This window comes from Phanerochaete carnosa (assembly GCF_000300595.1).
Source record: "Phanerochaete carnosa HHB-10118-sp unplaced genomic scaffold PHACAscaffold_10, whole genome shotgun sequence".
NCBI lineage: Eukaryota > Fungi > Basidiomycota > Agaricomycetes > Polyporales > Phanerochaetaceae > Phanerochaete > Phanerochaete carnosa.
In genome coordinates this window covers 506,835-520,871 of record NW_006767637.1, presented here as the reverse complement: position 1 = coordinate 520,871, position 14,037 = coordinate 506,835, and the positions used below count along the sequence as shown (strand labels likewise).

General features: G+C 58.9%; 3 protein-coding genes across 3 annotated transcripts; 2 read left to right on the top strand and 1 right to left on the bottom strand.

Moving 5' to 3' along the window:
• Window positions 1–569: 569 nt before the first annotated feature.
• PHACADRAFT_128612 (uncharacterized protein) lies at window positions 570–3,342 on the bottom strand. The gene is made up of 8 exons (XM_007400084.1): window positions 3,202–3,342; window positions 2,767–3,151; window positions 2,426–2,704; window positions 2,135–2,376; window positions 1,733–2,076; window positions 1,596–1,669; window positions 1,379–1,543; window positions 570–1,321 (listed from the first exon to the last, which is right to left on the bottom strand). The coding sequence occupies exons 1-8, from the start codon at window positions 3,228–3,230 to the stop codon at window positions 1,088–1,090; spliced, it is 1,752 nt and encodes a 583-aa protein (XP_007400146.1). The 5' UTR covers window positions 3,231–3,342; the 3' UTR covers window positions 570–1,087.
• Window positions 3,343–5,577: 2,235 nt separating this feature from the next.
• Window positions 5,578–9,791, top strand: PHACADRAFT_32029 (uncharacterized protein; the record flags this gene model as incomplete). Its single annotated transcript, XM_007399919.1, has 5 exons — window positions 5,578–5,758; window positions 5,803–5,900; window positions 5,961–7,728; window positions 7,785–9,275; window positions 9,340–9,791. The coding sequence occupies 5 exons, from the start codon at window positions 5,578–5,580 to the stop codon at window positions 9,789–9,791; spliced, it is 3,990 nt and encodes a 1,329-aa protein (XP_007399981.1).
• Window positions 9,792–10,706: 915 nt separating this feature from the next.
• PHACADRAFT_262889 (uncharacterized protein) lies at window positions 10,707–13,573 on the top strand. Its single transcript, XM_007400083.1, has 12 exons — window positions 10,707–10,955; window positions 11,021–11,056; window positions 11,110–11,191; window positions 11,574–12,170; window positions 12,226–12,278; window positions 12,341–12,459; window positions 12,511–12,615; window positions 12,670–12,750; window positions 12,811–12,910; window positions 12,977–13,005; window positions 13,060–13,113; window positions 13,205–13,573. Exons 1-12 carry the CDS (start codon window positions 10,718–10,720, stop codon window positions 13,286–13,288), a joined length of 1,578 nt encoding a protein of 525 aa, XP_007400145.1. The 5' UTR covers window positions 10,707–10,717; the 3' UTR covers window positions 13,289–13,573.
• The last annotated feature ends 464 nt before the right edge of the window (window positions 13,574–14,037 follow it).

Here is a 14,037-nt window from a genome sequence, read left to right as displayed (position 1 = left end):
TTACATCTTTCACTACAGTATCATGGACTTCTCACTTCCTAGTGAACTCCAGACCTTCACAAACGCGCTGCATATACTCGCCGCCCACCCCGAATGCATCGCGCCCCTGCGCGAAGAAATCGAGGAAATTGTGCGCGAAGACGGCTGGACGAAGGGCGCGGTGCAGCGCATGCGGAAGCTCGACAGCTTCATGAAGGAGTGCCAACGGGTGCACGGCCTCGGTGCACGTACGCGCTCTGTCTCCTGCACATAATTCACACGCTAACCGGGGCCACCTAGTGACGATGTCACGCCTTGCGATGCAGGACTACACCTTCTCGGATGGCACGCGCGTCCCCGCGGGCACGTTCGTGATGGCGGCCTCGCGGCCGATGCACCACGACGACGAGGTTTACGCGGACGCGGACACCTTCGACCCGTGGCGTTTCGAGCGCCTGCGCGGCGCGGACGCGGACGCAGGCATCAAGCACCAGATGGTGAACACCAGCGCCGAGTACATCTCCTTCGGGCACGGCCAACACGCGTGGTGCGCATCTTCCCGCCTTTGCCTCAGTCGTGGTGGCTGCGTGCTGACGAACACGGACAGCCCCGGACGCTTCTTCGCGGTGAATGAGCTCAAGCTCATGATGGCGCACGTCGTAGTCAACTATGACGTCCGACCAGAGGTGGAAGGCGTCATTCCGCCCGGACGGTGGGTGCGGCATACGCGCCTGGCAAACTCCGCTGCGGCGGTCAGCTTCAGGAAGCGGCAGACCTAAGCGGCCGTTGCGTCGCATCGGGGAGAAGCATGGCCAACTCGATGTCTGTCGAAAGTGTATTATAAGACATGAGGCGGGGGTGAAGGAGTCCGAAGTAACGTGGTAGTATTTATTACACAGCTCGGAGACAGATGCGCAAACTCTAGGTGAAAAGAATGTAACCATCCTGATAAAGCCTATTGCTACAGAGAAAAGAGAATGAGCATGATACGTCTATGTGGTTGCAAGTAGATGGGTGAAAGATGTGCGCAAGAACCTCTAATGATGACCACAATATGGTCTCTATGTGAAGCAAAGAATGTGGGAGTAAAGGTGTAAGAGCGACGTGACTACAAACTAAAGATACCAGCCGCACGCCTGCGTGACTGGATCGGGAAGACGCAGACGAGGGAAATACCAAGGCCGACTGTGAGGCCGATCGAGACGGAGACTAGCTGCAGCGCGGTCTGGAAGCCAGAAAGGTACGAGTCGGCCGAAGACTGGCCCGAGTCTTGTTTGGAAACGAACGTGAAGAGGCCGCCGTTGGCGACACCAGAAGGAAGTTGGAAGAGAATACCAGTGATCTGAAAGTCCGCACAGGTCAGACTCATTGCCAGCTAACAGAAAGTGTCGCTACTCGCCATGATGACGAAGGCGTTTCCGTTGAAGAAACGCCCGTAGAGGTTGGAGACGAGACCGACAGCAAAGGCACCGACGGCAGCCGAGATGTCACTCTGACCAGGGAACTTGAGGCCCGTGAAGTGGTTGCACACCCACCCAAGCGACGAGATTGCTACAAGAAGCGGCTGATAGGGCTGTCAGCACATGCGATTCACGCTAACGAGTGCATGTACTCACCAATTCTTTCCTGCGACACGACGCGTAGAAGCGCAAGCTCAGCCAGAGCGAGTACAAAGGCACAGTAAGGAAAGCTGCCGACACCTCAATCAGCCCTGTGCAACCGGGCGCGCTAGAAACAAGGCAAAAGAACGTACCCCACTCGACCGACGGCGTCCGCTGCCACCACGGCCCGTCGGAACGGTGGCTGAGCGAGCACGAGACGTCGTCCTGGCCGGGCAGGTCGTGCCTGGTGATCTTCGTGAACGCCGACGAGCCGATCGCGAGCCCGAAGCCGAGGAAGAGCGAGTAGATGACCGAGAAGCAGACGCGCACGGCGCCCGAGACGATGTTGTGCGACGAGAGCTCGAGGCTGCCGCAGAGGATGATGTACCCCGGCAGGATGAGCACGATCGACGACGCCGCGACGGCCGAGTAGCAGAAGTACGACGTCGACGCGAGCGCGGCGGCGACGAAGCTGAAGAGTGTCGCGACGGTGATCCTGTTGGCAGAAATGTTCAGTGACAACGGCTGGGCACGCTGCGGATGGATGAACGCACTCGAAGACGTTTGAGTACAGCTCGTGCCGCGCGGCAAAGAGCTGGATCACGATGAGCAAGCAGCCCAGCGGGAAGGAAATGAGACAGTCGAGGAAGGACCCGCTGAAGCTAACGCTGCAGATGGAAGCGGAGCACATTCCGCCGAAGAAGATGAGCTGCCACTTGTTGTACAGCGGGGGCTTGCGCATCAGCTCGTCGAGCTCGACCGACGCGTCCTTGACCGAGGTGTCGTCATGGATGACCTGCCAACCTATCAGCTGCCATTCAGACGGCTCGGGGGCCAAAACGCACCTTCCAATACAGCTTGTATGCCGCCTGGAGCTTCGAGATGTCGAACGCGCCGCCCTGGCGGATGAGCTTGATGTTGCTCGTCCCCGTGGTCGGGTCGTCGAACGAAATGAGCATCATGTCCGGCAGGTACATGCACGAGAGCTCGATCTCGAGCACGCGCGCCGTCGCCCGGATCTGTGCCTGCAGCCGGTGGCTCGGCCCGCCGAACATCATCATCGCGCGCGCGAGCTTGCACACAAACTCCTGCCGCTGGATGATCTCCGCCACATGGCGTGTGATCTGCAAAACTCTTTTCGTAAGTTTCTAGTCGCGATCAGAGGTTGGAGATCGAAAACGCGCACGTAGATCTCGGCCTTCTTGCGCCGCCGCTTCCGCTCCTTCTTCTCCTGCAGCCGCTCCCAGTCCCGCTTCGTGAACCACTCGTCCGTCTCCTTGAGCGGGGTCCCCGGCGTGCTCGCGGTCGGCGTCGCCGCGCGGCTGAAGCTCGTCTTCGGCAGGTCCTTGAGGACGTGCGTCCACTTTTGCCGGCGCCCGCCCTTGTTGAGCGACGGTGGCGTGCCCTCGGTGGGCGTCGTTTCGGCAGTGCCCGAGCCGCCCTCCAGCGTGGCCGACGACGCCGTAAGCCGGTCCGAGTCGAAATACGCGCTAGGCGGCCGGTGCAGGTGCGTGTCGTCTTCCGGAGGGACGGGCGTGCCGCGCAACGTGTCGGTTTCGTCTGTGGAGTATCTTGCGTGGCGTCAGTCTTCCGTACGTTGCACAAGCGGCACGTCACGCACCTCGACAAGTGGTACCCCGGGCGCTGCATCGACGGGGCAATCGTGCTTGACACAGGCGCTGCCGCGCCAGACAGGTTGTTAGTGCTCGCCACAAGCGCACCGAAGACGCCAGGGCTCTTGTGCGTGTGCTCGGGCCGTTCGCGTTTGAAGACGTCCCATGGACGGCGCCGCTTCTGGGAGACAGGCGTCGGCTCCGGACTCACACGATTGCTGTAGTCCGTCTCGTTGGTCGTAGTCTCGTACATAGAACTGGCCCGCGAATCATCAAACGAGCTGGCGTGGTGCAGCCTCGACGGTCCGGTGGCATTATGGTCGTACAGCGAGAGGAGCGTCGACAAGATGCTTGTGCCAGGCCGTGGGTGGGGTGTTGCCGCGACGGACTCGGCGTGGTGCTCGATGTCGGTCTCGGCGTCGGTGTCGACATCTGACGATTGATATGTGCGTCGGCGGCGGTGGCGCACCGCGCTGCTCGGCGACTGAGAGCGCGAGCGCGGTGCAAAACGGCTCAGAAAACCACGGCTGTGCGCCCGCACGACTTGACTTGCTCGCTGGCGCGAGTACGCCTCGATGTCGGTGCCGGGCAGACCTGCGGTTTCGTTCGCGCCGATGTACGTCTCGCCGGGCACGGTATGTCTCTTGCTGTTGAGGGTCACGGGCGAGTCCGGGCTCGCCGAGTCGTCAGTCGATGGTGTTCGGGGAGGGAAGTGAGGAGGAGGGAAGTGAGAAGGAGATAATGAATGCCTTTCGAGCGCGTCTTTGAGTTCTTCCAGCGGTGCAAGCTATCAAAGTACTGTGGGCTTTACACACAGAGATTACGCAGCGAAAAAGACGTACATCAAGACCGTGCTCATCCAACGCTCTCTTGGTCGACTCTGACGGCTCATCGTAGTCTTGCCACTGCACCTTACGTGGTGTCTTGATGCCTGACCTGCGAGTGCCTCCAGGCGGTCGGTCGTCCATGAGCGGGTGAGTAGGGGTGTCCATGCGTGTTGGTGGAGTCTGGATGACTGCAGAGCTGGATGGGCCCGCCTCAGTGTCCATGTTGAGTGGTATGGTGGAAGGAAAAAAAAAACTTGCCTGGTCGCGTCAAGAAAATATACTGCCGGCTCACGGCACCTTGCGGTTGTCGTGATAGGTACGATAGAGCTGTTCTAAAGCAGCCGACAAACGTTCCGAGCCGTAGTTGCCGGTTAGCACGTCGTCGAAGGCTGCCAACGGGAATTGGATGCGCACCTGAACGCCGGACAAAAGACGTCCCAAACTTGTGTCGAGACCGTTGCACGGTGATCAACGTAGCAAGCGCAATCAAATATCGTCCGGGAAGTCTATGGTCCGCCCGCAGGACAGCCAGTAGGAGAAAGATAGACGTGTTCGAGAGAGAGCGGAGGCTTTGTCTGCGAGTAAAACTGGCGTGTTATGTGTTCGCTGAGCACGAGCAAACAGAACAAAAGAGAAGGCACCTGTAGTATGTCGCCACTGGAGCGATCCATTTTCGCCGCACCGCGCCGGTCCATCATCCTCGGCAGAGCACTGGCGGTTGCGCGAAGGAAGTTTTCGCCGACGTCTAGAGGCTCTGAGAAGGTCGAGGGTGGAGAGGAGAGGCTACGGAACGCCCGCGCCAACAACCTCAGCCGGCCCTTGACGTCAAGGGCGAGGGTCCGCGGCCCGCTCGGGTCTGGCTTCTCCGACCTAATCATCCAATCACAGGCCGCGTTCGCATCCCGCCACGACCGACGCCCCCGTAGCGAAGCGGGCGGCCCGTTTTGGGGGTGGTTCGTACCGAGAGCGCTCGATAACGCCTCTTCCACCTTATTAAAGAACCCTCACCGCTAGCTACCTGGAATATCCTGCTCGATGACCGTTCGCTTCGGGTCTCCCCACTCGATTCGCAAAACGTGCGTCGTGCTGTGCATCTCTCCGGTTCGGTGCTCCCATCTGTCAGGTCCACAATCAACATGCTGGAGAGATGCAGGGTGCTTACAGGAATAGCAGCCGGAGTGGTCCCCGAAAGTCGTGTTCGGGCTAACGGACTCGCGGCCACACCCTTCGCACGCTACCTTATATGACGGCGGCATCACTGAAAGACGCTCTTCAGTGATTGCTAGGAAGACCAGCACCACTACTCTACTTCCAAGCGCAGCGGCAAGACGGCAGCGACCCACCATCATCCACCATCTCCCACAATCTCAGGAGCTAGGCTACAGTACTGCAATCAGGACTGGAGCCTAGGAGATTCGCGAATTCACGTACTAGCAACCCTCATGTTTTAGTGTTGTCCGATGGTGACTTCCTTGGAGCTTTGTCGTGACCTTCGTCATCCTCCCACTCAGACCCTAGTACGTCTTCGAGCTCACCACCGGGAGCGACCTCATCGTCATGCGCAGCAACTGCGAAGGCCCGTACTCTGGCACTGCGGTCGTCAAAGTACTGGCGAGAGCGCCTTCTCCCAGAATGTTCGTGCCCGCGAGTGGTGCTTGTCAAACCTTACAGACCGTTTTCCCACCCATGCTAGATTGTTTAGTCGGAAGGATCCCTGCTCTAGACCTCGCCCCTTCAGGTCCGTTTCAAAATTGTGCGCCCTCTTACATGGGATCACCCCAGACATCGACGGCTTCGTGGTTGACTCACAGCGCACATCATCATCCTCTAGAGGCTGTATACCTGTAGCGGGCGATCCGGATCCTTGTATCGCTTTCCATGTGCGCAATATATATATACTTCCACCTGTGCCCGACGCACGGCTACATCTGTGTCTACAGTTTTTATATTCCCGCTATGTGTTATCGATGAGGAGCTCGACCGCGGTACGAGCTGGGGCGGCAAGCTCTACCAGGCCAGGAATTAAATCGGCCGACGGCGCTGTCCTGATCCGCGTTGCGCGTCTGCTCATCGCGTCCTCAAATCTGAGAAAGGCAACTCCCGACGTCTTCTTCCTCTACCCATCATCCTCTCCCTCAGCCAACATGCCATCCAACAGGCATGTACTTCCGGATGCTCTCAGTGCCGAGCTCGAGGCGGCATGGCAGCGCGACAAACGCGTCCCGACGCTCGAGTCGCGACGTGCGTGGGCAGAGGTCCGGAACATCGACCCTGAGGCCGTGCGCCTCTGGTTTTTCAGGCGGCGATGGAAGGCCATAAAGAGGGAAGGCGAGAAGATTGGCAAGGAGACGTACGACCTCCCCGCTGATGCGACCCGCAAGCACCAGCGCACGGTGGCCCCAGAGCCGTCGGCGTCGACCAAGAGCGTGCGCGTAAAACGCGAACGCGCGCCGTCGCCCACCATTGGGCCGCCTGTGCGCCCTGCCAAGAAGATCAAGGCGGAACCCGCTGAGCCGAGTCCGGACGCACCGCGATTGACGCGTCATACGCGTGCACACGACGCGCGGCCACACCCCGACTGTCTCGTCTGCTTCCCCCCGAAGGCGGCATCTACTCGCAAAGATAAATCGTTGAAATCCCCTGGCAAGTCTCAAGTCATCAGGCACACTCGTGCGCACGACTCTGCTCCGGTTCCAGGCTGTATCGGCTGTTTTCCGCGAGGCAGATCCGCATACACCCAGCCGACGCCGCCTATCGCCACCGTTGTGCGCAGAGCTACCAGAGCTGCTCGCTGTATGCGCCCGTCTACGCCGCCCTTGGAACACTGTTTTCCTTCCTCTGACGTGGAAGAAGAACCCTTAACCCCCTTGTCCTCAGGAGGCGAAGGCCTGCCGCTCACCAACACTAAACCTAAGCTAGATCTCGATGCTTGTACGTTCTCAAGCTCTCTCGAGCTTATGCAGAAGTTTGCCTCCGACTGTACCTCCTTGGGCCCTCGGACCACCACACAAGGCGCATATACTCCACCTCCGTTTTCTTCTGCCAGTTTGGCCTCTGGACCGTCCTCTAAAAATATCTCGCATGCTGCCCGCTTCGTAGAGCATCCCACTGGCCTTTCTGACCCGGTTGTCATCTCAAACGTCCCTTGCACTTCATCTAGCTCTGCTCCTTCCGGCCCGGTCACCGCTGTGTCTGCTCGCCCTATCCGGTCGTCGAGTCCTGTCCTTCCTCCGCGCTTCAAACGCAAACTTGTCAAAACGGAGCCTGTAGACATTCCTCCCCTTTTTTCTTCCAAGCGTGCCCCCGTCCCCGGTGAGGACTGCGCTGCTCCGGCGGTGGTGAACGGAACCTTCCCCGAACCGCCTGCGGTTATTGAATCGGCGGTCTCCGGCAGCAATCTGCACCTTGCGCCTCCTACTCGCTGCGCTAAGGTTGTTTTTACGCTGGAACCACAGCCCGCTGGCGAACTTCAGAACACCGCTTCAAACCCTGGGCCCGTGCATACTGGGACTGTGTCTAGTGATTCGGCTTCCGCTCTTACCTCTGGATTTGCATCTACTGTCTCTCTCATGCGCTCTGATACGCCTCCAGCGTCGTTCAAGTCTACTGATTGCAGTGATGTCCACCTTGACGTTGGTCGGACCACGCCTGTGAAAACCCCCATTGAGAATGGTTCAGAAGGCACCCATTCTGCAGACGCAGATATTGGTACGGACGTGTCACCTCTGCTTGCACTTCTCTGGCTTACAATGATCATCAAATAGCTCGGAAGCCCGACGAGAATTCAGAAAATGACCATGCACCCCTGCCTGATGTCGACGTTGAGCATGCAGACTGCCAAGAGCTTCTGGTGCGCGGTCCACTAGTGAACGATATCCTCTTCAATAGTGCTGTGCACAATACTCATCGTGCTAACTGTAACGACAAAACCGTTTCCGCGCCATTGAATGAAGAAAACCGTAGGCCAACAAACGACGAAGCCACGGCTCCACAATGCCATCAACGTCATTCGCACGATTTTCCAAACGAAAGCAGGGTACGAGCACGTCTGTCTCTCCCAACTGTCGTAGCGTCGTCGGTCTCTTCGCGGTGCGTTCTCACCGAGGCCGACTGTTTGCAGAGTACGCCCTCCCTGCCGACGCTGGCTCGACTCTTCCCGCTCCGTCCTGTTTCGTGGACCGGTCCAGCAAAACGCGCTGACGCTGCTGGTGGTGTCAGCTTATCGAGACCCTCCGCGCGCCATCCCCAACCACCTCCTGCCATCGCCTCGAGCAACTCTTCGCGGCATCAAGACGTCCGGCGGAGAACCGTCTCCGTTCCTGCTGTCACAACAGCTGACTCTCCCAATGCTAGACCGCAGGAGCTCCCGCCGCCGCATCGTCCGACTGGTGCCCCGGCTTCGCGCCCTAACTCACCGGAGCCGCGGCGTCCGCCCAGGCCAATTCGCCCTGGGTCGGACACCACGTGTGCGGGCGGCAGTGGCAGTAAACAGGCCGTACACGGCGAGAAGATGCAGGACGATACCGTTGAAAACCCGGCTCAGCCTATTATCGAAGAGAAGGAGAAGCTTGCCGCCGCGCCAGATACCGTTGTCAGTGCACCAGTGGAGGAGAAGACTGGAAACGTTGTGGTGCCCCCGGCGCCTGTGCTTGCACCGTTATCTGCCGCAGCAGTTGGCCAAACTTTGCGTGTGACATATAGCTCTGAGGATGGTGAGAGTTTGGTATCGTCTGTGGCTCGATATGCTGATGTCCCAAGTTCAGAGCCTCTGAGAGGGATCGCAGTCAGGCGGAAGGGCAAGGCAGCCCCCGATCGTTCAAGCTCTCAGCGCGAACGGAAAGCGGCTCATGGTATGCTGCCCAATTTGTCGCCTAGCAATCCAAGTTCGACATTGTCATGGTCGGCAGATGCGCCTGGCGAGACAGCTGCCGATACTGAGGTCGCAGCTCCGAAAGCCAAGCCGGCCGTGCGCAAGAAGAGAGGCAAGGTCGCAGTCGACAAGAAGGCGGCTGGTGACAAGAACAAACACGATACCGACGCTGCTCCGGGAGATGGTGGTTCTGCCGACGTTCATGTCGGTCGCAAACCGAAGCCGAAACGGCCCCGGAAGCCTCGCAAGAAGGCACAGCCCCCAGCAAGCCCGCATGCCCCTGCCCTCTGTGTGCCCGATGCGGAGTGGCAGGCACTCTGGGCTGGGCCGTCGTCGCTGTTTCCCGGTCCTGTGCCCTCTCTTCTCGGCGACGAACGTCCTGCAGGTGAGTGGACTGCCCATCCAGGCCTGTGTAACTGAATGCGTGGGCTGAAATATTAATTTGACAGATGCGTCTCGTGGGCGAGATGCTTCTGGCGCGAGCACCTCTGGCCCCGTGCTGATGCACCCGCCGCGCCAATATGCGTATGACCCTGGATCGTTGATTGCGTATCAGGGGTGCCAGTGGGACGCCAACGGCTTTGCGGGTATGGAGCTTAGCGCGCTGCCTTGGCTGGCCTCGACGAGGGGCAATAATAACAGTGAGTGCGCAGATGGTCTGTTGGCAGCTGCGATTAATGAGAGCTATGCAGTCGCCGCGAAGATCGAAGCCGACATCGACCTCGGCATGGAGACACCGTCGAGCGACGATAGTTTCTTGAACTTTGGCCTCCCTGCGGATGATCCTGCCTGGGGCTCGTATTTGCAGCTCCTTCCGCAGCAGCCTACGAAGCTGTGGGTGCCCTTTGAGGACGGCGTGAGCGGCGTCGCTAGGGATACGTCGCCGGGCCGCGAATGCTGAGCCTCGACGCACAACGGCCAAACGCGGAAAGCCGCGAAGCAGTGGACAACAATGGCGGATGAGTAAGCCAGCACGAACGTGTGCAATACGGACTAGAAACGGTAGGATCGCCCTCTGACGAAGTCTGCTGCCATTGTGTACGGTCCTGTAGATCATGTTCTCAGGCTTCGCATCCTTACGCGGCGAGCACCACGATATCAAGATGCCGTACGAATGCCATGATGATTAATGTAGATAGCGTTCAGATTGGAGGAATATCATGACAGCGCATCGTTGCGTAACTCGTCGCCGTGCGCGACTGGCAGTACAGTACGTCCTGGGCGAGAGCGAGAGCGGGAGCTGAGTCGCAGCTGAGGCGTCCGGACAAATCAAGATACCGGGGCTAAACGTCGATCAATGTCATCAATGATCGTTACCGTAGGCCGAGTGCATCTCCGAGGTGTTCGCTGTTGCCCTCAGCGCCGGCGACGACGCCTGCTGTGGCTCGGAATGAGACCGCCACTGTGTGTGTGCGACATGGCCGAGTGTGAGACGAGAAGATGTGAGACAGACTTTTACGGGCCCTCGCTACCCACCGGGCCACGACCAGGCTCAGCCTAAAGGCGTGACCCACACGCCGAATCAGTGATGGCGGATGGCGGCAAGGCTGCTCAAAGCTGTGCAGAATACCCGCGTGCTGATTTCGGGCACACAACTTGGCCTTGAGCGAGCAGTTGAGGCGGGAAAAATGCCGCCAACTTTGGGACGTCAGCAGGGAAGTGATGCTGAAAGACAAAGGTGGCGTTGTTTCAGGCTCCCCGTCCGGAATCGTGATTGCGGGTGATCATACTTTGCTGATCACAGTGGCTGCCGACCAGCTCCTGGAAGTGCATAGCCCCCTCCTCTTTTGTCCCTTTCCTCAACCTCCGTCTGCCCGTCTCCAGAGCATGGCCTCCCTCGCCCGGCGTCCCTTCCACGCCAACCATGCCCCGTTCGAGGACAGGCAGGACGATCCCCTCGCCCAGATCCTCAAGCCGCCCCCAGGCGAGTCCGCCGAGGAACGCGCAAGGCGGGAGCAGGCTGCACACGAAGCACACCGCGTCTCCCTCCAGATCGATGAGAGCATCCAGGAGGACAGGAAAGCATACGAGCGCAGGAAGAAGGCTGTCAAGGTCCTGCTCCTAGGTGCGCCCGCCCGCCCGCCCTCCTTTGTCCCGTTATGGACTGCGAACCTCCTCCGTCTGTTACAGGCCAGGCAGAGTCCGGCAAGAGCACTACTCTGAAGAGTAAGTACTTCGCCCTGCACTCGCACGGGGCCAGTCTGTCTGAGCAGTCTCAGACTTCCAACTCGCGTTTACGCCCTCGCACTTTCGCAACGAACGTCTCGCATGGCGAACCATCATCCAATTGAACCTGATAAGGTATGTCAACCGGCGGCCGCGGCTCTCCCATCATCCTAGTTCTGCCGGTTCCTGTTGTTTCCACCGCTGGCCAAACAAGCAATGGCGTCATCCCTCCCCTCAGCGAGTTTGGTCGCGCTACCCGCCGTTTCACGTTGTCTGGCACAGTTGAGGGCCCCACGGTCCGCAACCAGACGACGGCGAGTACGCTTATCGCCGGCATCGTCTCGCAATTACGAAAAGCGGGCGATACGCGCTGACGCGATGCCTGCCATGGCTTCACGCTTCTCGTAAATTCGCGCGATGCGAGTCAGGCTGGCGAGCAGGTGCCGTTAAGCTGGCTTCTACGCTGCATCCCAGCATCTCAGCCCAATACTGACCGCTCATTTGCGCATGTCACCAGATCGCTTAAGACGCTGCTCGAGGTCCTTGGCGAGGAAATGTCATCCCCGACCGAGGCGCCTCCTCCACCGCCACCGCAGCCCGTCCTCTCAGAAAAAGCCCGGGGGAAGCTGCCCATGGGTGCACCGGTGCCGCTCGGCGTCGTGCAGAATGGTACGGTCCACCACAGCGGGAAGCCCCCGCCCACCTCGACGCGCTCCGTGCGCTTCAGCACCCAGCCCCAGTCGCAAGCGCCGCTCACGGACGTGCACAGGCGCGCACGCGCGCGGCTGCTTCCCCTGCTCAAGATCGAGACCGAGCTCACCGCGAAGCTTTTCCCTGAGCTCGCGTCGAGTCTCGGCCCGTCTGGCGACGGCGAGACGGCTGCCCCTCGCACTCCCGGCGTCAAGGAGGTGGTCGTGCGCGCGGGCAACGGCTGGAAAGACGTGCTCGTGAAGTTGCAGCAAGAGAATGGGAACAGAAACGGCCGGTCACTCGGCGACGAGCTTGGCGCTGCCCTCGAGGCGAGCAAGGACGACATCGTGAGCATGTGGGAGGATAACGCCGTCAAGGACATGCTCCGCAGACGCGGCGTCCGGCTGCAGGACATGCCCGGATTGTGAGTCGCACATAAGACTTCTCGTCTTTGCGTGTCGCTAACGAGGGTTCGTCAGTTTCCTGAATGACGCGGCCAGGGTCTCGTCGACAGGCTACGAGCCAACGGACGGTAAGCGCTCGAGAACAAAGCTTTTGCAGGTAGGCCATTTCTGAAGTCCTGGGCGTCTACAGACGACATTGTCCGCGCACGGTTGCGCACGCTCGGTGTTGAAGAGCACCGCTTCGCGATGGAGAGCGGTGCATCGGGCCAGGAATGGTACATCTACGACGTGGGCGGAAACCGCAGTGTGGTGGGTAATTGATGTGACGCTGCGCGCGATCATGTACTGATGGCATGGCAGAGACCACACTGGATACCATACTTCGACGACGTGCAAGCGATCATCTTCCTCGCACCTCTCGCGTTCAACTTGATGCTCGAAGAGGACTCGAAAGTAAACCGACTGGTACGTGCGCACCCTGCTGTTCTGCGTGGCCCGACGGCTGATGGTTCCGCACAGGAGGATTCGATCATGCTATGGCGCGAGATCTGCCAGAACCAGCTGCTCGAGGGCGCCACGCTCATCCTGTTCTTCAACAAGGTGCGGCAGAAGAGAACCTTGCGAAGCACAGGTCGGAACTGACGGTCTCACTGCGCACAGATGGATATCCTGCAGGCGACGCTCGCCTCGGGCGTCCGCGTACAGAAATACGTGCCGAGTTATGGCGACCAACCGAATGATGTACCGCACGTAGTCAAGTGTGCGTTGCTTCCCCACCTGTTGATTTCCTACCCGGCGGTGATGCTGACGAGAGGCCAATTGGCAGACTTCCGCGACAAATTCCGCGGATATCACGTACGCCGCCACGAAGCCGCGTCCCGGATTGGAAGGCTGACACATCCGCCCCAGAAACGACTGTCGCCGAAGCCGAGGCCGTTTTTCTGCCACGAGACATCCGTTATCGTGCGTGTTTTTTTTTACTCTCTTTTACTCTCTTTAACTCTTTTACCGTTTCGATGCCCGTGTCTGTCTGTGACTGACCTGATGCCCCCAGGACACCCGTGCGACCGCCGTCATCCTCGTCGGCGTCCGAGAGGGTATCCTCCGCGCGCATCTGCACAGCGTCAACGTCATCTAGAGGCGGGCTCGCCGTGATGCCCGCGACACACGAGCCGCTCACGCTTTCTATTTATTGCTTGTGCCATCCCCTTACTCAGCCATTCGTCTGCTGCTGCCCCAGTCATCCATTTCCAACGACGCTTTCCACCTCGTACGATATCCAGATGTATTCACTAGAGGCATATACCACCGTGCACACCAGAGTCGGAGGCGCTGCTTGTATATAGACTTTGTCGATATTAAGCCCATGTTATCATGTTACGCGCTCTGTACAGACCCTTATCGTCTCGGACCAGACAGATCGCAATTTTAGAGCACAGTTATTATCAATAAGTCATTGGGAATACTATATGGACCTCTCAAAGGGTGATCCTGTCTAACGAAGGCCTAGGCATCTGTTTTCAACCCATGCGGAAGGAGCATGGTGGTATCTACAACTTGAACAACACGTCATCGCTTGGCTCGGTAGGAGTTCCGGAAGCAATGCACTTGTTACTATTTTGCCTGAGACTTTAGGAGACCTTTAAGCCTCGACATCCGGATCGTTTCAAGGAGTGGGGGTGTTTCAGGGAAACGGCTCCAGACCTGTAACTACTGTACAGAAGAGTCTAGAAGAGTCCGTCTCTATCCTTTCTAAATTATGATGGGCGGCGAAACCTTCCTAAGGTGATGATCGATAAGGTATCATCGGTCGGCCGATGACTCGAGCAGTGCCTCCAGTCGAAGACTAGGTGGCAAAGCACCCGACTTCTTCGGGTCCTCGAAAAC